Genomic DNA, 23,662 nt, shown 5'->3' on the forward strand with positions numbered 1-23,662 from the left:
TTTTCCTCTCTCTTGAACGAAATGTATTGTGAAAAATGAAAGAAAAATCTCCCTCCAAATTTCTGTTTTTTTCTGCATCTGTTCCTCTAATATGCAATATCAACACGATGTAGTGTAATAGTGTCATGTCTACACTGAGCAGCACTAACTGCCATCTGGGTGATACAGCTCCTATTTCTAAAGTTTCAGGACTTTATCTAGTATCCTAAAAAGGGTCAAACCCCGGACCTACTTTATTACCGAATGTATCTCTCAGTCATCAGATCAACAAAACGGTGAGTTTTTCAAGTTACACAGCAGGTGGAAGCACAAGTCAGTGTATTCCAGGAAAGGACAAATCAAGCTCTAAGTGATCAATGAAACAAGGAGCTTCCCAAATCAGACAGCAGGTGGAACCACACACCCTGCCTTGCAAGAAGCAATATGTTCAACACGTTACTACTGAGAGCATCCCAAAATGCTGAACTATTTTATCAGTAGCCCTAATGACACAGAGAGTTAAAGTTTTCCTACACTGAGAGATGGAAAGTAAATGCAATGCACAGATTTGGGGTTTTTTTTAACTAAACATCCGTGGTGGGATGTCCCTGCCCATGGCAGAGGGGTTGGAACTAGATGATCTTTAAGGTCCCTCCCAACTCTAACTATTCTATGATTCTATGATCCCAATGCAAAAAGCAGCCAATGTAAAAAGTCCCAATGTCAAGTCTCAACTAAACATCCCAATGTAAAAAGTCACTCACTGAAACAGTGACACGAACAAGCCACCTGCCAAGCTACAACAAAGATCAAGATCGGTACGCAGCACTTCTCCACCTGCATCCTGAGTGATTTTACTCACTTGTGTAGAAGGAACAATGCGATTCTGACTGGGCACAGGTTTGTGTCCTTTCTGCTTCACGCAAACACCGTTATCGAGCAGATCACACAGTGCGAACTTCCTGCATGTCTACATTTTACTTCATCAAACTTTGCATTGAAAAGCAGCCCGAATACAGAAGTTCACGACTGGAGACTTTTCTTTTTCAGGCTATAGTAGTACCTTGTGGTCACTGCTTCTGTGGTTTTGGGGGGTATTACCTACAGGAAAGGCACGGAGGGGGGCTTTATCAGGGAGTGCAGGGGCAGAGTGAGGGGTAACAGTTTTAAGCTGAAAGAGGGGAGATTTAGATTAGATATTAGGAAGATATTTTTCCCTGTGAGGGTGGGGAGGCCTAGGTTGCCCAGAGAAGCTGTGGCTGCCCCATCCCTGGAGATGGTCAAGGCCAGGTTGGATGAGGCTTTGAGCAACCTTATCCAGTGGGAGGTGGTGGAACTCGATGGGCTTTGAGGTCCCTTCCAACCCAAACCATTCTGTGATTCTTTGATTACCTGAATGAGGAATCCTCAGGAGTCTGCTAATTTCCTCCATTTTCTCCTACGGAGTTTGGTGCAATCGTGGTTATTTTGCTCTGAAGCCATGTCTCACCGACTCGCTGCTGCTCCATGTCCTTCCCTGTCCCACGAGCATCCCTATCCGTGGGTGAGCATCCCTAGCCCCAGGGCGGGTCCGGGGGCGAGCATCCCTATCCAAGGGGAACTGGGTTTGTTTAGCCTGGAGGAGAGGAGGCTGAGGGGAGACCTTATTGCTCTCTGCAACTACCTGAAAGGAGGTTGTAAAGAGGCGGGTGCTGGGCTCTTCTCCCAAATGACAGTACACGATGGGAGATGATGTGATTGAGAGCAGCCCTGCAGAGAAGGGCATGGGGTGCTGATTGATAGGAAGCTCGACATGAGCCGGCAGTGTGCGCTCACAGCCCAGAAGGGCAACAGTGTCCTGGGCTGCATCCAAAGAAGCGTGGTCAGCAGGTCAAGGGAGGGGATTCTGCCCCTCTACTCCTCTCTTGTGAGACCTCATCTGGAGTCCTGTGTCCGGTTCTGGAATCCTCAATGTAAGAAGGATATGGAGCTGTTTGAATAGGACCAGAGGAGGCTACAAAGATGACTAGGGGGCTGGAGCACCTTCCATACAAAGACAGGCTGAGAGAGTTGGGGTGGTTCAGCCTTGAGGAGAAGGCTCTGAGGAGATCTTATAGCGACCTTCCAGTACCTGAAGGGGCTACAGGAAAGCTGGAGAGGGACTATTCGTAAAGGCTCGTGGTGATAGGGTGTGGGGTAATGGGTATAAACTGGAGAGGGGCAGATTTAGACTAGACATTAGGGAGAATTTCTTCACCATGACAGTGGTGAGGCCCTGGCCCAGGTTGCCCAGGGAAGCTGTGGCTGCCCCATCCCTGGAGGTGTTCAAGGCCAGGTTGGATGGGCCTTGGGCAGCCTGAGCCAGTGGGATGTCCCTGCCCATGGCAGGGGGGTGGAACTAGGGGATCTTTAAGGTCCCTTCCAATCCAGACTATGCTATGATTCTATGACAGAGGACAGGACAAGGGGGAATGGCCTCAAGCTGCGCTGGGGGAGGTCAGACTGGATATCAGGAAGAAATTTTTCACAGAAAGGGTCGTTGGGCACTGGCAGAGGCTGCCCGGGGCGGGGTTGAGTCCCCATCCCTGGAGGGGTTTAAAAGACAGGTAGACGAGGTGCTCAGGGACACGGTTTAGTGACAGATAGGAATGGTTGGACTCGATGACTCAACAGGTCTTGCCCAACGCGGTGCCTGTACGACTCTATGACACACCCCTCGGGGCGGCTCCACGCCCTCCCCTCAGCGCCGCCTCCCGCCCGCTCGCCCCGCGCCTGCGCCCGCGCCCTTCGCAGCAATCAGCCGCGCAGCCATGGCCGGCGAGGAAGTGGCGGGCGAGGAGTCGGCGGGCGGGGAGGGCGGGCTGCTGCTGGAGATGGTGAGCTCGCCGCTCAACCTCAGCCTGATGGGGCTCTGCCTCTTCCTCTTCTACCAGATCGTGCGGGGCGAGCGCGGCGCGGCGCCCGCCGGGGAAGGGGAGCCGCCGCCGCTGCCCAGAATGCGGCGCCGCGACTTCACGGTGGCGGAGCTGCGCGCCTTCGATGGGGTGCGCGACCCGCGCATCCTCATGGCCGTCAACGGGAAGGTCTTCGACGTGACCAAAGGCAGCAAGTTCTACGGGCCCGGTGAGGGCGGGGACCCTGCTCTGGGCGTGGGGCTTGGACCGGGCTTGGTGACCCAGCTCTGGGCTCGGGACTTGCACCTGGGGTGGTGACCCTTGATTCCTCTCTTGTGAGACCTCATCTGGAGTCCTGTGTCCGGTTCTGGAATCCTCAATGTAAGAAGGAGATGGAGCTGTTGGAACGGGTCCAGAGGAGGCTACAAAGATGATCGGAGGGCTGGAGCACCTCCCATACAAGGACAGGCTGAGAGAGTTGGGGTGGTTCAGCCTGGAGAAGAGAAGGCTCAGAGGAGACCTTATAGCGACCTTCCAGTACCTGAAGGGGCTACAGGAAAGCTGGAGAGGGACTGTTTTACAAAGGCTTGTAGCGATAGGATGAGGGGCAATGGGTGTAAACTGGAGAGGGGCAGATTTACACTGGACATAAGAGGAATTTCTTCACTGTGACAGTGGTGAGGCACTGGCCCAGGTTGCCCAGGGGAGTTGTGGCTGCCCCATCCCTGGAGGTGTTCAAGGCCAGGTTGGATGGGGCCTTGGGCAGCCTGAGCCAGTGGGACGTGATGGCGGGGGGTTGGAAGTGGATGGGCTTTAAGGTCCCTTCCAACCCAAACTATTCTATGATTCTGTGACCCCACTCTGTGCTTGGGGACTTGGACCAGGTGGTGACCCCGCTCTGTGCTTGGGGACTCAGACCAGGCTCAGTGACCCCACTCTGTGTGCCCAGGGCTCAGTTTGGGAGCAGCAACAGGGCTCTCTGTGCTTTTAGGGGGCTGAAAGGGCTCATGAGGCTTGGACCGAGGGCAGTGACTCCTCTCTCAGTGCCTTCAGGGGACTCTGTGTGCTCTGTGGTCTCAGACCAGGGGTGGTGACCCCTCTATCTGTGTCCACGGGGCTCATACCAGGGCAATGATCTCTCTATCTGTGCCCTTGGGGCTCAGGCCGAGGGGTTCGTCCCTGCAGGATCCGGAGCTCTGCGCCAGCCCTGCCTGCGGGATCTGCGCCCAGCTGAGCCACCCGTGCCCTCTCGCCCAGGTTCCGATCTGGAGACTGGGAGAGGATTCAGCTTCCTGAGAGCTGTAGAAGTGCTCGGCCCAGGCAGGGTCAGCACTGCTGCTAGGCTCCAGGGTCGCGTTCCAATATTGTGAAAGGTCCAGTTTTGGCAGCCCGCATTGCTTCATGTCCTCAAGTTGGCCCAGGGGAGGTTTAGATTGGATATTAAGAAAAAATTCTTTACTGAGAGAGTGGTGGAGCACTGGAACAGGCTGCCCAGGGAAGTGGTGGAGTCCCCATCCCTGAAGGGGGTCAAAAACCATGTAGATGTGGCAGTTCAGGATGTGGTCTAGTAGGCACGGTGGTGTTGGGCTGATGGTTGGACTAGATGATCTTAGAGGGCTTTTCCAACCTTAACAATTCTATGATCCTTCTCTTTATTTTCCCAGGACAGGTTACACATCCCACAAGTATCATAAGGGGCTGAGCCTGGTGCCAGGCAGCAGAAGCAAAGTGTTCTCTCGGTGTTTACATTCCACTCCCAGCTTCTAGTGGACGTAGCTCTCTCGCATGATTTTTATACTAATTACTTAGCAATTCAGATCAAACCAGCTTCCTGTCAGGACCATAGGCAGTTCAGATGTGTAAAGATTGAATAAGCCATGCAGAAACTTACAGAGCAGCTAGAAATGAGGTGGGAGGGAGTATGTGCACCCAGGTGTAAGAGTTTAATCACCTACATGGGCTTTTGTGTTTTTAATGAGGCATCCTGTTAAAAAGCCTCACTGAGTCTTGCTTATGCCTAACAGGATCTGGCAGAGCTGCTCCTGAGCTGCTCAGACAACTGGTAGCTGCAGTAGTGAGCTGCTGGTGCTACTTGGAGACAGGAGACACCACCTGTTTGGAAGCATGATGAGATTATTACTTTTGCTCCAGACGGAGACTGGAAACTGTCATTTAATGACATTTAATGCTGCACTGTAAGTTTGTGTTCTGCAGCAGACAAGATGATGTGTACAGCTGAGTTAGCTGTGCAGTTTTGTATTTCTGCAGATTAAGGACTTAAGGACCAAGCTTTGGATGCTGCCTTCTGTGACAACAGTAAAAGCTGCCTGTTGTATGTAATTTGGTAATTGCCTAATGGTTCATCATTGTGTCTGGCTAGTTTGGTTTTCATTATGATGGAAAAGTAAGATTCTTTTGATGAACTTGGGAAAAAGCTCACTCTGGTAGGTGTGGAAAATGGTGTGGTCGCTACAGTAGCCAGAGTTCACATCTAACTTCTTTAAGCTCCCTAAAGGAAGACCTTTCAACATCTAGTTGCAGCATGAGATCTCCATGTTCGGCTTGTCATGCAAGCAAGTTAATCATTAATGAAGTTTAGCAAGTATCTCTCTTGATAAGATATTTCTGATCATGTTTTGATCATGAGTTCATCTTGCAAGTTTTAATAGGTGTTTCTTCCGAGTTGGTAGTTTCCCATATCTCCATCACATTTTCTGTCAAGTCATCCTTTCAGCTCTTTAAGTCAGGAGCATCTCTTGGAAAACTTCCACTTGACCTCAGACTTACAGATCCTTCCCCTGGCCCCCATTCTGAGGATGTGCTTCCCAGTTTGTATGCGTACTCTTACTCTGCTTGTATGTTCCATGCACTGTTGTGTGGTTCATTGTCCTGATGTTTCAACAAACTCGCTATCTCTTTCTTTGGTTTTGTTTCTTGTCCTTTTCCTCTGTTTTCCCTTATTACCAAGCAGAATAAAACATTTCAGAAGTTGGAGGCACCTGGTCAGGGTAGGAACTCATCATCTGTTTCGGTTTGGAGACTGATCCATGAAGATCATACAGCATCCATTACCTTTGTAATAATGCTGCTTATGTTTTTTATTTTAAGACGGCCCATATGGGATTTTTGCTGGAAGAGATGCATCCCGAGGCCTTGCCACTTTCTGCTTGGATAAGGAGGCTCTGAGGGATGACTATGATGACCTCTCTGATCTCAACGCTACACAGCAAGAGACCTTGAGGGACTGGGAGTCACAATTCACTTGTAAGCAATTCTAAACTTATTTACAAAGAAGTAGCTAACTACCAAGTGTTCAGCAAGGGAAGCAATGCTTAAAAGGCTGTTACCAGTTGGAAACATAAGTCTGGAAACTGAGTTAATACCTCAGTTTACTAAGTATCTTTAGAATTACCATTACACAGCAGAATTAAGAGAGATGTCAGGTTTTCCTTCTGCGTTCTCCTGCCCTCTGCTCCTCACAGAGCAGTAGGAGAGATGGAAGCACTCTGCCATAGGGTAGGATCTAAAAGGCCACTCAAAATGTTGACAGGAATTGAAAATTCAGAGTTGTTAAGAGCTCATTTATAGAGACAATTAGACTTTAATGCTCTGAAAAATGAAGCTTATGCCCCATTCAGCTTCCCAGAAAAAAGAGTAACATTTTTGAGCGTTGAAGAGTGTTTAAACTAGGCCTTTTCGCCTTGGAGCTCTTGATATAACTTTTTTTTTTTCACTCTGAATGAGTTATTCTGCCTGACCTTGCTGGTGGCTTTATCAGATTCCCAGGCAATCATCTCCAGCTGACTTTCTACCTCAGAAGGTGATCAGGAATGGGTAAATGCCTCTTCTGTGTTTGCAAGCAGCCTGTTCATTACCGTGACAGGGGAAAAAAGGCAACTTGCATGCTTGAGATGTTTGTTCTAAAATTAACAGAAGGAAGTCGCTTTCATAGTTGCCTTGCTTTTCTGTGCTTAGTATTTAAAGTTTTAATAAGGTGATTCCAACTGTTTTGAGCCATGTGCCTCAACTTGATGCTTAAAAAGGAGAACTTCAGGCAACAGTTTTATGGAAATTGCTGTGTTTACCTCATACCAGGACATGCTGACTGGTCGGAGGGTTGTTTTTTTTCACCTATTGTGTATCTTGTTGATGAAAAAAGAATTCCTCTGTATCTCATGATGCCTTTTAGGCAAGTGAACACCAAAGGGATTATTTCTACTCAGATAAGACAAAAATTAAATGTATCATTTGTCTTGTTTAATTTATACATATACATATCTATGATGGAAATTGCATGTACAAAAAAGTATTAAGGTGGAAATCAAATGGTTTTTGTTTAAATCTAGTGTTCAGTATTAAAGATTTACTGTCACTAGCTGGAATGGAGCTTTCCTTCACATAATGTCATTAGAAGGTCTCAGTCCTGACCTGATGGTTCCCCTACTATTTTGGCATTCTTCCTGTCTTAATCAAGACGCTTAATCAGGCCTTTTTTATGATGCTAATGAGTATGTTGCAGAAACCAGAACTATGGTACCAAATATCTGACCTAAACTACTGCTTAAATCTGCCTTTTCAAGAGGTGGGCATCAGGACTGACCCTGAACTGCACTCTTACCATGTTTCTAGTAAATTTGGTAATTAATTGCTTTTAAATTCCTGTTAATTCTAACAACAATGCAAGTCAATACCTGTGGTCAGTGGCATCTTTTGTTTTGTTGAAGCTGACAGATAGGCACCACAGCACAGCTCTCAGTACTTACATGTATAGGATGTTGGCATTTTTACACATTCAAAAAGAGATATAAAAAAAGGCAGAGGCTTAGCTGCATAATCAGATAACAGATCCATCTTTATCTTTAGGAGAAAAGATTTCTCTTCTGCCCTACTGGATATTTTCAACGTATATTGCAAAAAAGCCCCATCCTTGAGAGCTGTTTGCACATACGGATGTGCATGCGTGTATAATGCATAATGTAAATGTTCTAACAATGTCATTGGTTGCAAAACTAGCTTTGACCCTGGCAAGAGAAATAATCTAATCCAGGATTCTGTTTATTTAGCTGGATGAATTTTCAGTCTACATGTGTCTTAGGCAACAGAAGGAGAATTGTAGTTACATTCACTTCGCGTGTCTCTTACACTTACTACAACGTTAATAGTCATTCAGGTAGTTGATTTCAGCTTTTGCCCTTCCCCTAGTATTTGGAACAAGTTTCTGAGAGCTGTTTTATTGTAATGTAGGCATCTTGTTAACTCAGGAAACAGACAGGAGTTAAACAAGGTGCATCTTCAGGGCAGAATGATGACTTGGATTCTTTTCTTTTTCCCAGTTAAGTATCACCATGTTGGTAAGCTGCTGAAGGAAGGGGAGGAACCCACTGTATACTCTGATGAAGAAGAAAAAGATGCCCAAGATGCAAAGAAAGACTAGAGAGTGCAGTGAGAAACAATCTATTCTTGAATCATAAAAGATCATTTCTAACATTACTCTTCTGTTTTACAAATTGCACCAGCAGCAATGCTTGCAAAAGGTCCAGAGTTACTGTGAATTCTTTTCAAAGGTTTGCTTTTCAAATTCAGTGGTTAACTACTAAAGGTCTGAGATCTGTCTTCCTTTAACCTGCATAATCTGAAGTATGCACAAAAAATGCCTGTGCAAAACTAAACTGTAATTTTGGCAATACAGGACTATTACTGTTTTTCTTCTAAAAAAGTGGCAAGTAGGTTGAAATCCAGTTTTTCATTGACAGCCTAGCACTGTGGACACAAGCACAAGAATAACTTCACATATGTAACACTAATTCCACTAAATCTTTGTTTTAGCTTCTGTGGGACCTGGGCTTTGGGTTGTAATTCCTTTAGGAAAGGGACTATATTTTATTTGTACATGATGCAGCTTACTCACTTGTGGCACAATGTAATTCAATATTATGTAAGATAACTTGGCTTTTAAGACATAGCGGCTTACAGATGAAACACTAACCGCTTTAAAAAAAGATAAGAATTTTTGAAAGGTTAAATTACTTTTAGATACTTACAAAATTAATAAGGAGTGATGAATATTTGATGTATTCAGTCATGCATAATTATGCATGGATTAGTATTCTTTGTTTACTTTTAAACCACATCTGAAGCATTACGGAGGTTTAGATAAGGAGTGTAACTAGGCATCCATAAAAACCAGGTACACTATGAAGTGTCACTCGACAGGACTACTACTCCTGCACTTTTCCTCTTAGGAAAACTTTTTGTGAGTTTTAATGAAATTATATTAAATGGGGAAGATCAGCTGCTCTTGATTCCTAAGCCTAGAAAAGAAGACTTGCCGGCAGGGCAGGATTAACAAGTACTCTTGTACACTCAGCTTCACCTAACAGAACAATGTTAAGGGCCAATGTTACTTAACACGAGTTCTCTGTACAAAATAAAATAACATCGCGTAAGCAGTTTCTGCATTGAGGCCTTTGTTGCTCTGGAATGCGGCCATGAAAAGAAACAGCACAGTTTCATGCATAACCAGCAATGCTAGACCTGGAGACCTGACCTTTGCATTGGTTTTTACTTACTTGCTCTCTCAGCTCACACCTCTGCTCAATAGCTGCATTTGTTCTGACTGTGTAACCGAGACTCCTGCCAGAGAGGCTGGGTAAATGGATTTGGCCAAGGAAAAATGTAAATCTGTTCCTTTGTCATCAAAATACTCTTGAGCAAAAGCTTTTTTGGAAATTCCAAGGATATAACTAGTGATGAGCCAATCACTCCAGAATGAGTTTCTTGTCCAGGTGATTCTGTTGGGGTCCCTGTCCAGTCCAGTGCCCTGGGATCAGTTTCTCTGGTTTGGCTGTTCAGCCAAGTTGTTTCAATTTGGCAACAGGACCAAAATGATTAACCGAGTCCTGCGTGGGAAGGTGTAAACTAGGCGGAATTGGTTGGAGGTAGAGTGCATTGCACAACAGCAGCTTTCATAAACAAGTTGATGCAATGTGGTAAAGTTGCCTGAGAGCATCTGTGGTGGGAACACGTGACTTTCCCGCAGCCTGAACGCTTCCATGGCATTTTCTTTTGGTGACCCTGGGCCCTCAGATGAAGAGTGTGGGTGTCTGAGCTACTTAATGAATGTCTAGAGACAAATGTAAATCTTGTCATGACCTTTCTGTTGCTGTTTTATTTTTAGAGACATTTATACTCTTTGCCTACTACGACTAATGGTTTACCTCCAATGAGAAATGGGCTCATGTTTGTTTAACACAGAAAATAAAATACTCTTGCATAATGGCAGTTTGATTTTTTTACTGCAAGTAAAATCTCCAAGTTTTATACTGTCTTTCTCTGATGTCGTACATTATCCAGCACACAGACAGAGTATAATATGTTGTAGCTGTAAATGTGATACTGTAGTATAACGGAATATTAAATACAGAACATGTTCATGTTCTATAATATGCTTTGCTGTTGCAAAAAGAGAGATGGATATAAAAATGCCCAATTAATTGGTAACACTGAGCAAAAGCTGGAGGTCTGGTAGACTGCCACGTAGTGTAACTGGGCTGTAACCTACCATTCTGTGGAGCCAACCATCAACTCCTAAGTTGGTCCATAGCATCTCCTGAGGAACTGAATGCTATTTTAAGCATTCATCCATATGTTACAACATGATGCATCACTGATACCAATAACATACTAATAATAACTACTAAAAGCTACACTGAAAACTGGCAGTAACACAAGGCAAAGCTTAGCGTTAAGCCTCTGTGCCTCCTGAGAAGGAAGTATTCCACTTTGTAAGACAACTACTTTTCCAGAAAAAACAAAGAGAATTTATTGTGAAAGGGGAAGAAGCGAGTCACAAAAGCAGTGGTTTCATGAAACAGCAGGCACTGATTTTATCTTCTAAAGCGCTGGAGAAAATGGATGGGTTCAGCTTCTCTGTTCATGGCAACTTAATCCCTTCCTTCAGCAAGGACTGGCTGCCATGACTAAGCAAAAAGAACCAGGCCAGGTAATTAGCAGTTTGTGCAGTAACCCAGTAGGAAAGGACGACCAACTAAGTGTCAGCCATCTCCCTCAGCTGAAGCATCCACACGCCCACTGTCTGTGGCTGAAGGCATGTGAGAGGAGCTCTACCGCAAATCAAAGCGGTTGAGTAGCATCTCATTTCCAGCCAGTTCTGGCACACTGTCGGCTGCTTTGTAAAATTCAGTCTTTTTATCTGACTCCACCCGCTCTTAATCATCTTTATCTGCTCCTACTCCATGCTATTCAGTTAAACAAAAAACATTCAATAATGAGTGTTTATATCGAGGTTGTATAAGGGCTTTTACAAAAGGTGAGGCATTTCTATGCATTGCCAGGAGTCTCTGGATTAAGAAGAAAGGGCTTTATATTGTAATTGCTGTTTTCCTGTATTTCAGGCAGATGGAGTAATGCAATAACCGGCGTTGTGTATCTCTGCTTTAGAAACAGCCTGTAGGTATTCAGCACAAGGTACAACCAACAGGCCGTGCGCTGCTGAGAACAAGCTCTAGTTCAGACAGCTCCCTAGCGAAGACTGATCTCACTGTTAGGAGGCAGTTTTATTAGTTCTGTACGGAAAGTCAGATCTGATTGCAAGATCCGCAGTCTCTGGGTTTATACTGAACGGTCCAGCGTATGAAAGGATGGAGCTCAAATTAAGTGTGTAAGTAGGAAAAGTAAAGAATTAAGAATAAAACACCTAAAACCATGTTTTAAATAATGCCACCTGTTTCAGTATTGGCATTACAGTGGTGCCTCACACTACCAAGTGCACGTATAATTTATTTACTAACAATGTTCTACACAGAAGGAGGACTTGGAGATAGAAGATTTGCTTTATCAATTTCAATCTATTGATAGGTGAATGCGAGAAACAATTACAGAACTGGTGTATTTATTTGTAATTGAATATTGTCAAACTTACACCAAAGGCAATCTTTAGTTCCTGCTCCTCCTCTTCCTCCCCTGTAATCAAACACCCTGTCTCCTGGGAAATGGGGACTTAGGCACACAGAACTGACAGAAGTTTTGTCATCTTTAATCCGCAAATATTGCATAGAGAACAAACACCCTTGGTGTGCCACATGACTGCAACTGAAACACTTACACAGTCAACGAATCCAACAGCTGATCTTCATTATAACTATGAAACACCAAAATGGAGACTTAAGAGGGGCATAAATGTTCCCCAAAATAGTCAGAAAATATTTATGTCAAGAAAATAAGATCTTTTTAGATACAGTAATAGATTCACAGTACTTTGAGTAGCAACCATGTGTCATTCATGACCCTGAATAGGCACTCGACATCTGAACACATGAACAGAGAATATTGATAAGCCTGGCTTAGCAGCCTGTAGAAATCACCAGTATTAAACAGTGGGGGAAAACCTAGCTACCACGAACAATTACAATTCTTTTTTCATTATTATTTATTAGAGCAGAAGTTACAAGCATGGGTAAGATCCTATGTAATGAAGGCAACGTTATCACATTAACTTCACATATTGACATGTAATAACCGAAACACTAAAATGAAAGCTGAAATAATCAGAGATTGAACTTAGAACTCGTCCTCTATATCTTGCTAAGGGACTTTGTCCAAAAGCAGTTGTGGCTGTCTTCTAAATATAGCCAGATGAATAAATATGGATATAACTCAAGCTCCTAGACTGCGTTTTCACTTTTTACCTACATGCAGCACAAATCTGACATTTCACAATTCCTCTGGAAATTCTTCGTAAGCAAACTCACACTGAACAGCTGTCTCGCTGCATGTGCCTTCAAAATGGCACGTTTTGAAATCCTGTGAACAAATTTTCAACCTGCACATAGCCGGGGGCTGCCAGCGCGCTGACAAGCATTGCCCTTGCCCTACCTAACATTCAGAGCTTTGCTCAATCATCGGGACTCCTGGAAGCACTAAATCCAGCACAAGTGCAGTGCAACCCGTCCTCCCAAAGACAGCAAATTTTCAGAAACACCTCTAGAACTGTGAATAGAAAACAAGCATTTTCCCAGGGTGGGTTTTAGAGAAGATAGGATTTTTTTTCATATTTGGGAATCAATTACTTCCCACAATTGAGTATAAATGTCTTTGACAACTTTCAGTCCCATCATGTTAACAATCTGGTTAAGGAGGCACTTGATATGCTTGCTCTAGGACTTACACAGCTATGGTTTTTCAAATACTTGTTACTACTAAATACTGTAACTTTGATATTTACAAGGTTCCTTACATTTAATCAAGAGTGTAACACTCCGAGATTTCAATCAGTGTCCTTTCAAATTCTTAGCACCTGGTTCACGAAAGTTTGTCTGTCTCTGGGGAAAGTTTTGGTCCTCTGTTATCCAAAAGGCAAACCAGATTCTGGTTTCGTGGCTCACTCTACCAGTTACATATTCTAACTGAAGGAATTACCTAAGCAAAAAAACAAGAGCATGTCATATACCTTTTAACAGTCGAAGGGCTTTCTTCTCCCACTTCTGTAAAAAAACTTAAGAGCTATTATACAGCAGACATTCAGCATCCTCTTCTGGGCTCTGCTCCACAGAAAGTATCTGAGCAGGGATTTGTCTGAATTATCTCGAGAGGAAATAGAGGGCATCCTCTGACATCTGCATCCATCTCTCTTCTCAACATTAATTTCCTCTCATCTCCTGTAGATAAGGACATGAAAAAGTTACTTGAAAGGAGTCTGTAAGGGGACAGGGAGGGAAAGGGGACAGGGAAGGAGCTGTAAGGCATCCACCAACGAACTGAAAGTATACAACATTGTGAAAGGGCTGTGATTAAACATAGCAATCCTGTATGGAGACCAGGTGACTACCTAGATATAAATTCACTATATTCAGACATTACTTCCCACCCAGATGTACCACATATTGAGTTACCTAACAACGTTTTGGCTGTCTAAAGCATGCTGAGTTGTTAGCATGCGTGCTGTTATTAACAGAACAACTACCCATCTGCCAATGCCCACGACAGTTTGCTAACAAATTAAGCAGACAAATACTGTCCTTCAACTGCAGCTGCGCGTACTGTTTCTGAGCTAAACTGAACAAATCTTTAACTGCAGAGAAGCCACATTCTTTTTTTATGCCATGTTTATACTTCTTAAAACTTTTTATAACACTATTCATCACCAAAAGCTGTGGCAACAAACCTCAACTGCCAGAGACCTGTCAAATTCAGCCACCTCAAGTCTGGTGTCTCTTTCTCACCTGTCCTTTGGAGGCTCTCCTGAAGTAGTGAGCCATCACAAGGTGTAACATCTGGTGAAGAGTCATCAGTGTGAAGAGTCTTGAATTTCACTTTCTTGTGGAACACTTTCTCACATTTTCTTTGTATCTTTCTGAGCGACTCCAGCTGCGTGCAACTGTCCGTGTCTGAAAAGCCACATTCATCAGATACAACATTAGAAGAAAGCTTTTTTCGCTTTTTCTTCATTTTGCGAGCATTTCTCTCCTCTTCTCTGGATTGTCTCTCACTTTTCTGTCCTTCATGTCTTAATTTACTACTAGACCTCTTGCATGACTTTTTAAGCCTATGTTCATGCTGCCTTGCCAAGCCCTCATGGACAGAATTATTACAGAAGCTACACCTGCTGCTGTCCTCCTCTGTGCCTTCCAGAGTTACATTTTTAAGGTAAACCAGTAATTTTCTTTCCCCGTCTCTTGGAGGCAAACACCCTTTATTACAATTGCTGTAAATTTCTTCACACCTTCTTTCTGTTCTCTTCATTGAGTCACTACGCGCCTCTCTAAAGTACTTGGAATCACTGATCTCTTCCAACAAATCATTGAATCTGGAAGCAGATCTACATGTGTTGTGTGGTATGGTACCTTCATCGCTACCATGTTCTTGTTCGAATTCCTTATCACAAGTAACCGCAGTGCAACCCAAAGAAAGATTCGGTCCAGCATGTTGTAAGTTATCAACAGCAAGGGAGTCGTTCCTTCGCACTTGCAACTTTTTGGCAAAGCTACCCCTATAGGTCTTGTTTTCTAACACCGTATCTGTTGAGTCGAATTCCCCAACAGTGATCACCAGTCTGTAATCACCATCGCTGCTACAATTTCTCGTGTCAAGGTTGTGTAGAGGACTCATTTCTCTGAAGTGCGGACCATGTTTGTTACTCAAGCTGATGTCAAAACCCCTATCACCATCAGACACCACTCTCTTCCACCAGCACGTGTTGACAGTAGGTTCTGGCTCTAAGCAAACACGTGCATAGCGCGGTGTCTGATAGTAGTTTAGTAAATAATGGATGAATTCATCAGTCTCATAAACCTTCAGCTTTTTGCAACAGTCTTCATCAGACGCTGTCTGCCTGTGAGCTGCATTCAGTGCCGGGCAGTCCCTTCCACCCAGAGCTTTGATGACCCTGCAGTCTTGTGTAACTGTAATCAGCAAAGATCCACAGCCAGAGGAGTTGTACGCGCCCTTGCTCAGCCGTCTGTCCACACTCAGGGCTGTAGAACGATCATTTAAAATTGTCCTGACTACATGACAAGTAGATGCATGGAAGTCGCTCACATCTCCTTCCTCACTATGTAAGCTGCTACCTTTTGGACTTAACAGGCGCTTAAACTCTTCCTCATGTTTCACCTCTTTGGGTATATGATAATGGGAGTTAATCAGTTCCCGATGTGTGTCTTTTAATGCTGTTTCAGAAAAGGCATCATCCTTCCTTACGCCCAATGAAGGATCCACTTTTTGACTTGCCAACTGCACAAAACCCTTCAAACAAAAAAATCAGGACAATTATTATGTACATTTATTGAGCGTTACAGAGAGTGCTGAACTGCAAACTCATAAGCAAGCGGTCCCACAGTCAGAAGAATTATACAGGTGAGAGGTAAGTCTGGCAGAGTTCAGAGCTCAGCCGTAATGCCTCACTGCTCCTAAGTTAGAACTACAGATATTTCACAATCTCAGAAAGCTGCATTCCCAATTAAGAGTTTCTTCAACCAATTAATGTATCTCACTGCAACTGCATAAGAAAATATTTATTGTTTGTTTGATCACAGCATCATGACTAGTACTGAAGTAAGAGTAACAGTACTACACTTCTGTAGATCAAATAAATTATTTTGTTACACATTATTTTAAGTGGGTCCAAATACATCCTATCTAAAGCTTTCCAGGTGGTGAAACCAAGAAAACAGAAGTTCATTTAACATATCACATTCATAACTAAGGCAATCAGTGTCAGATATCATGGGGCCTTAAAATTCATGCAGAATTGCAAGGATAGCCTCTGACTTCAACTTATTAAATTATAGTCCTTTAGAAATATTTAACATTAAGGACTGAGGAAAACTTACACTTCTTAAAAGCTGCAAGCAAATTCTTAGGTAGCAAATAGCAAAGATAGAGCTACGTTAATATCTCTGAGAAATTAAAATCCCTGTTTTCATTTAAAACTGTTTTTTTAGCCCAAAGCACTAAAATAAACCTCCAAACATTAATCTGTGTGCAAAACAGTCAAATGTTTATCACTTCTCTGCTGACTTTCTCAAGACATTCGCTGAATCAGACTGAAATAAGACTGACAGCTTAGTGCTGGCCCCAAAAGAGGGGCAATTAGAAATGCAGCTGGCATAATCCGTGTCAATTTAATTCTGTCACTTGCAGACCTGAGATCAACACAAGCAGAGATAGCATAATTTGCGTCCCTGCCTCAAAATTCCCTGTTTGCAATGCTGGATCAAATCCAATAGAGCTGATACAGCCCCTTCAGCCCTATTTTTACTCAGTGATGAAAAGGTCTCAAACAAGCATCAAAGCCAAAGTTTCTGGGTGGAAACAAACTAACTTTGCTCTCAGGGCAAGCCTGAGAGCAGCTGGTCACAAGACTTGGACCTCAGGCCTTCCCGGCGCTCAGTGAGTCCCAAGGCATTCTTCAAAATATCATCAAGACATCAAAAGACTGCTGAATTATCCGAACTCTAATAAATACCCTTCAAAATTTAAAATATGTTTTAAAATAGTCTTACTTTCACACGGTTTAACAGCACTGTAAGCAGTCTGATAGACTCCACTCTTCTCTGAGCTAGCAGGGATTTCCTTTCTTCCCATTCAGGCATATTCTCTGGCCACTGCTGTTCTTCAGCTGGTACCTTCTGCTGCTTTGGGGGATGTTTCTCATCTCCATCTATCTGCCTCTCTTCTCTCGAGCTTAGCTTTCTTTTTTCTCTCTTGAACTTCGTTACACCACCACGTCTTTTTCTGGGTAATTATCAATACGGGACAATTTAGATGACGCTTGTTTTACGCTTTGAGTCCTAGGGAACTGGATGCAAGTCTTTGAAGTGCTAATAATAAGCAACCAGTTGCCAAGAATCCACATATGGCTAACAAGAAATCTTGTCTGTTAGAATAACCTGTTTAAAAAAACACGGCACATAGATGACATGCAGCCAACTGATGCACACGTTTAGAAATTTCTTTTGTCTCTTCACATGGTTTGCATTCTAGGGTTTTCTTTATAAGCACTGTCAAGACAACAGATTCACATCATCATTTGTCTCAAAGGACACACAGACTGATCATTTGGATACAATTCCTAAGCTAACAAATCTCCCCTACAGATGAGCATGAGGGTCCCATTTAAGAGATACTGAAAGACTATTGCCACTGTTCTAAAAATTAAAGTTGAAGCTGTGTGCTGGTTAGGGTGGGACAGAGTTAATTTCCTGCCCAGTAGCTGCCATGGGGTTTGGGTTTGTGCTGGAAACAGTGCTGATAGCACAGGGCTGGTTTAGATACTGCTGAGCAGCGCTTGCACAGAGCCAAGGTCTCTTCTGCCTCTCACCCCACCAGCGAGGAGGCTGGGGGTGCACAAGGGGCTGAGAGGGGGACAGACCCGGGACAGCTGACCCCAACCCACCCAAGGGAAATCCCACACCGTATGGCATCACACTCAGCACGTAAAGTTGGGGGAAGAAGGAAGAAGAGGGGGACACTCAGCATGATGGTGTCTGTCTTTCCAAGTCAATTACACACTGGAGCCCTGCTTTCCTGGGGAAGGCTGAACGCCTGCGTGCCGACAGGAAGGAGTGAAGAAATCCCTTGTTTTGCTTGCACATGTGGCATTTGCTTTCCCTATTAAACTGTCTCTGTCCTAACCCACGACTTTTCTCACTTTTATCCTCACAACAAAGGCAGTAACAACGGAAGCACAGGAATGTTTTCAGAGACCCAGCATTAGAGTCCCTACGCTGCCCATTCTAAGTGCTGGGGGTTTTTAAGATATGAAGTGCGTAACATGATTAATCACTAGTGAAAGTTTAGATTAATCACTAGCCATTCAAACACATTACCTACAGAAGTAAAACTTCACTATACAACTACTACTCATATATAAAATTTAAGAATGTTATCCTAAAGATGACAACAATGAATAAAACAACACGTAAAAAGGAATAGAGGGAAAGGCAGAAAAGTGTTCATCTCTACCTTTGGACCCTGCAGTCAACTGCGAGGCATGTAGAAATGTGCGTCACATTAATTTTACTTCAGGGCATAAAGAAATTAAATTGTCATGTTGCAACATAGAGCAATAAAAAGAGCCCGCATGCAGAATCTTAAGCAATCGAGGCTCAGAGCAATTTGAGGGCAACAGCTCTCCGATTTCACTCTAGGCCACAGAATCATAGAATAATCTAACCTGAAAGGGACCTCAGGACGTCTCTAGTCCAACCTTTCTTGCTTCAAGTTCTCCAACTCCCATTTCATCAAAGTCTGTATTTTTACAGCAGCCGCTCCTCCTGGACTTTACTTGCTATGACGCAGTGTAACAAATCTCAAGCAAATGGGACATTCTCTAAAAATATACTCTCACCTTTCAATTCCCTCTCTTTTTTCCCCCCTTTCTGCAATGTGCTCCTGTTCTTGCAGCTTTAGTCTTTCCAGGCTTCTCTTTCTTACGGCTCCTTCACTAAAATGTCTGGTTGTATCAAAAGTCACCTGTCACAGAAGAAGCAGAATCAGACTTAGCAGTCCAGTTTGCCCTGTATTTATACAGACACACAACCTGCTGAGCAAAGGAGAGACCCCAGGTGACTACCAGATACTTCCTATACTCATGAGAATGTCTCTCTCTACCTCAGCATACTAGAATATCTCTTTTGAAGTTCACACTGGGTTGTCAGTCAAGCTCAAACACCCCACTCCCAAACACCTCCTCCTGCTGTGACAGCAGAAGCTCACAATCTGACGTGATACCTTTGGACAAACCCTTTCCTGACATGCTCTTCTGGGGATTCAGAGTTCAGTATGTTCAGTAGAGCATTCCTAGCTGCAGGATTCATGCAGTTCTTCCGAAACTAGAGTCCACTGACTCTCAGAGATCAAATGCTTACTTCCTTCCTTAAAAATGGATGAATTCTCTTGATGTGTGCTGCACTTAATCAGCTTTAAATGCCCAGATGTAAGCATGTTAAAATAGAACACTCAAGAGAATTGCATCGAGGTCTATCTACAGTATAAAAAAAAATCAGTAATATGTAGTGTTATTTCCTGCACAGAAGTATATTTTAGGGTCATAGTTTAGAAATTACCTGCTGGGAAAAGGTAGGATAAGCCCTAATAGATACATAGGGAGGTAAGCTATCAGCTGCTAAAACTGAACTTACAGATAGCAAATTTTCTTTAATGATGCCACGCTAAGCAGAGCACTTGAATGGATTCCTCTGCAGAGCACTTGAATGGATTCCTCTGGCGATGTACTTAAACACAAAGGTACAGAGAAGAGAAAGGGTGCCCCTGACTGGCCAAGAACCGCCTAGACTAGGGCAGCTGCTGCTGCTTCATGCTCAACAATAAGTAGCCAAGTATCTTCCAAGGAGTATCGCCAGCTCCTGAGATCATCTCCCAATTTCAGTACTAACCACACTGAAAGTATTTACAACTTTTACCTTACCCACACTAATTTTTCAGGAAATCAAAACAGTAAAATGCCACTTTTTGATTAAAGGACTTAAGTTCAGATACATGAATTTCATAGATCAGTATCTCTGTACCTAGTCCAAACCAGAAAAACATAAGGGGGTTTTCCCCTCACATGCCTAAGTGTCCGAAAAGCTTACAGAGAGGCTTCCAGAGGTTCGCAAGGATTTCTCAGGCCTAACTTCAAGGAAGAAAGAGCAGAAGTTGGCAAACCAGTTTCTTCCACAAAAATCTCAGCAGCTATTAACAAATAAAGGTTACTATGCTGCCCATATACTGTATTTTATTTTCTTTTTAGCCACCATTTTAACATAAATACAGACTAAACCAAAAGGGAGAGATACATATACACAAAGAACTGCAGAAGTGCCACATAAAAGCTTCCACCGAAGCAACACGAAACAAGCCTGTAAGATGGTTGTCACACATTAAAAACCACCCTGCCATCACTGGAGAAATGCCCGTTTGCCTTCAATCTAGGAATCTACAAAGAAAGTGCAATGCGAGAAGCTGTCTGGTAAAGAGGGTGACTATACATTACTCAGAATGATGAAGCAAAGATACACATATGTACCGACAGGAAAGCTGGTCTAAAGAACGCTAAACAAATCTTTTTAGATCTTTAAAATCTAAAAAGGAATCTTTAGAAGCAGCAGCTACAGCACAGACTGCAGCACTGAATCGCTCCTGTTAAGAAACTGCTGCCAAAAGCACTCAGAATTAACCACAACTTTGTCAAGGAAGGCTGAATGTCTCACAATTAATCTCTGACTATGGCCGTGTAAAGACACAGACAGGCCCTCGGTATCGCAGATAAGCAAAGCTGATACACCCGGAGTACTCAGTACCAACATGAAAATGCGAGTAGTCTGTAGAACCCTTTCTGCCCACCACATGTTAAGATAAGGAGCTTCCTAAAGCTATCTATAACGTTAGTATCAACCATGCCTTTTCCATCCCACTAATATTTGAGGCACAGCAGGTTAGAACACCCAGGACACTGCTGTCGAAACCTGTAAAAACGGGAAAGTCGAGTCTAAAGAAGAGCTGGTGTACCCAAACCTGTTTTGCAGCTACATCTTAATATTAAACCAACTGATACTACCCAACGAGTGCAAATCTTTCTTCACTTATATCCTTACACCATAGGGGCTGCAACCATATTCCCACCACTGCAATAAATCACCTAATAAGCCCAAAAGTCTCTTCATAGAGCTGGGTGCGCTCTAGTGGTTTGCCAGTACAGACCATTATCCTTATTCTTTCCTACAGCTTTTCACAGGCAGGAGCTCTTCAAGCATCAGAAATTTATTTCTCACCATGCAACTGTGTACAAAGCACCAAACTATTTACCGGCTGATGCACGGGCCTGCTGCTCAGCAGCACGGCCTTTGGGAATCGACCCTGACATATTAATAAACTGTATCTTTACTTTAGGTTTGAACTGTTTCAACTCACACATCACAAGATATCAGCCCCTTTATCAAATTATTATTTCCTTTTAGCCATTCTGCCATGGTTATAACATCAGGAACACATTCGCCTTTGCACTAGGATTTACGCTGATAACTACAGGCTAAAGTGTCCTTTGCAACCTGCATGCCCTTTTTCTGTGATCATGTGTTCTGATAATGCTGATAGCAATTAGATAAATTTAAAAAAAGAAAAAAAGGTGTTACTTAAACATATAAAAAGGAACAAAGATACTGACCTGGGATTCTACAGATCTGTGATCAATTCCCAGAGCTGCTGAGGAATTCCTGTGAAACCCAGTAACTCCCTATGTCTCACAGAGGCCTAAAATAATACAGTATTTTAGAACAGATTCAAGCTGATCAGAACCACAACAAGCTGTTGGATCACTTACTCTGTCTGGCCTGTGCTAACCGTACTGGCTGAAGCACCTCTTCCAGGAAGACACCTGGCTCTGATTTGAAAACACAACACAAAATCCTGCCTCTTCCAACAGGTGATATGTTCCATTCCTTTTCATTCATTGTTTAATGTGGAAGCCACTTCCAGATACTGATTTTTTTCATAAAGCTTCCTCCAAGAGATTCACATTCTTTTAACATCTAGGTGGTTTTGTGGGCTCTTTTTCTTTTTTTTTTCTCCTACTCTAATCGAGGTGCCTCTCAGTCATCTTTCTTACATAACACACGTAGCTCGAGCAGTTTGAGAGCTCTCTCACAGTCTCATTGTGAGGCACTGTCTCTAGCCCTCTGAGAATTTTTTGTTGCAATATTCTAATGCTCTCCAATGGAAAGCATGTGAATCCCAACACACACCCCCCCAGCAGTGATTTGGTCTCTGCCATACACAGCAAACTAACTCCTTTAAGGCTATTTTCTATCACCAGGTGGTGGCTGCCCCATCCCTGGAGGTGTCCAAGGCCAGGTTGGATGAAGCCTGGAGCAGCCTGGTCTAGAAGAAGTGTCCCTGCCCATGGCAGGGGGTGGAACTGGATGGGCTTTAAGATCATAGAATCATAGAATAGTTTGGGTTGGAAAAGACCTTAAAGCCCATCCAGTCCCAACCCCCTTGCCATGATCCCGCTAGATCAGGCTGCCCAAGGCCCATCCAACCTGGCCCTGAACACCTCCAGGGATGGGGCAGCCACAACTCTCCTGGGCAACCTGTGCCAGGGCCTCACCACCTTCATGATGAAGAAATTCCTCCTCATGTCCAGTCTAAATCTGTCCCTCTCCAGTTTATACCCATTGCCCCTCATCCTATCACCACAAGCCTTTGTGAACAGCCCCTCTCCAGCTTTCCTGTAGCCCCTTCAGGTACTGGAAGGTCGCTATAAGATCTCCTGGGAGCCCTCTCTCCTCCAGGCTGTCCCCCGCCCAGCTCTCTCAGCCTGTCCTCGGGTGGGAGGTGCTCCAGCCCTCCGATCACCTTCCAACCCAAACCGGCCTATGATTCCAAGTTTAAATGAGAGGTTTAAACAGCTTTTTGACACACGGGGCTCGGTGATGCAGCAACATTAAGCGAAGAGAACGAGAAGCGCCGCCGCTCGCACAATCCCCGCAAAGAAGGGGCGCTTGGAAGCCCCGCCGCGGCTGCTCCTCGGTGGGGACACGGACCCCCTCCCCCACCACCACCACCATCACCCCCTGCCCCTCGGCGCGGCTCTACGGCACCGAGACCCTCGACTCCATCCCACCCACCCCGGGCCCGGCCCAGCCCGCCCCGCTCCGCTCCCCCCCTGCGCCGCCGCCCTCACCGCGCTCCAGCCCCGCCGCGACGCCCGGCGACACCCGCGCCACGTGGGGGCGGAGCGCGGCGCGCGCGCCGGAACGGCCCCGCCCCTCCCGGAATGGTGGCGCGCGTGCGGGAACGGCCCCTGCGGGGCTGGGCAACAATGGGGCGGGGCGGGACCAGCGGGGACAGGGCCAATAGCGATGAAGGGAGGGGGCGGGGAAGGGCGTGTGGGCGGGGCCAACGGGGCGGGGCCAATGGGAGGCAGGAATGGGGCGGGGAAAGGGGCAGGGAGGGGCCAATGGAGTGGGCCGGGTCAGGGACAGTGGGGCGGTCCAAAAGGGCGGAGCCAATGGGGATGAAGCGATGGGGCGTGGCGGGACAAGAGGCGGGGCGGAGCCAATGGGGCCGAAGGAAGGGGGCGGGGGCATCTGGGCGGGACAAAGGGGGAGGTCAAGAGGGTATGGGCGGGGTCAGCGGGGCAAGGCTAATGGGGCCGAAGCGACGGGGCGTGGACAAAGGGGCCTGATGTGAGGGGGCGTGGTCAATCGGGGCGAGGCGATGGGGTGTGGTCAAATGGGCGTGGTCAAAAGGGGTGGTCGAATGGGGCGTGGTCAGCGGGCGGAAGTGGTCGT

General features: G+C 44.9%; 2 protein-coding genes across 2 annotated transcripts; one reads left to right on the forward strand and one right to left on the reverse strand.

Moving 5' to 3' along the window:
• Positions 1–2,753: 2,753 nt before the first annotated feature.
• Positions 2,754–10,129, forward strand: PGRMC1 (progesterone receptor membrane component 1). Its single transcript, XM_009566315.2, has 3 exons — positions 2,754–3,081; positions 5,961–6,116; positions 8,186–10,129. Exons 1-3 carry the CDS (start codon positions 2,769–2,771, stop codon positions 8,284–8,286), a joined length of 570 nt encoding a protein of 189 aa, XP_009564610.2. The 5' UTR covers positions 2,754–2,768; the 3' UTR covers positions 8,287–10,129.
• LOC104064029 (A-kinase anchor protein 17B) lies at positions 9,533–23,164 on the reverse strand. Its single transcript, XM_054075430.1, has 5 exons — positions 23,053–23,164; positions 18,718–18,842; positions 16,871–17,102; positions 14,093–15,611; positions 9,533–13,528 (listed from the first exon to the last, which is right to left on the reverse strand). The coding sequence occupies exons 3-5, from the start codon at positions 16,958–16,960 to the stop codon at positions 13,392–13,394; spliced, it is 1,746 nt and encodes a 581-aa protein (XP_053931405.1). The 5' UTR covers positions 16,961–17,102; positions 18,718–18,842; positions 23,053–23,164; the 3' UTR covers positions 9,533–13,391.
• Between the last annotated feature and the right edge of the window lie 498 nt (positions 23,165–23,662).

Source organism: Cuculus canorus, chromosome 10, assembly GCF_017976375.1.
Source record: "Cuculus canorus isolate bCucCan1 chromosome 10, bCucCan1.pri, whole genome shotgun sequence".
Lineage (NCBI taxonomy): Eukaryota > Metazoa > Chordata > Aves > Cuculiformes > Cuculidae > Cuculus > Cuculus canorus.

Coding starts and splice junctions, on each gene's coding strand:
- PGRMC1 (XM_009566315.2), top strand. CDS start 2,769: ATGGCCGGCGAGGAAGTGGCGGGCGAGGAGTCGGCGGGCGGGGAGGGC. Junction 3,082..5,960: donor CAGCAAGTTCTACGGGCCCG/GTGAGGGCGGGG, acceptor TTTTATTTTAAG/ACGGCCCATATGGGATTTTT. Junction 6,117..8,185: donor CTGGGAGTCACAATTCACTT/GTAAGCAATTCT, acceptor TCTTTTTCCCAG/TTAAGTATCACCATGTTGGT.
- LOC104064029 (XM_054075430.1), bottom strand. CDS start 16,960: ATGCCTGAATGGGAAGAAAGGAAATCCCTGCTAGCTCAGAGAAGAGTG. Junction 15,612..16,870: donor TGCTGTTAAACCGTGTGAAA/GTAAGACTATTT, acceptor TTTTGTTTGAAG/GGTTTTGTGCAGTTGGCAAG. Junction 13,529..14,092: donor GGAGAGCCTCCAAAGGACAG/GTGAGAAAGAGA, acceptor CCTTATCTACAG/GAGATGAGAGGAAATTAATG.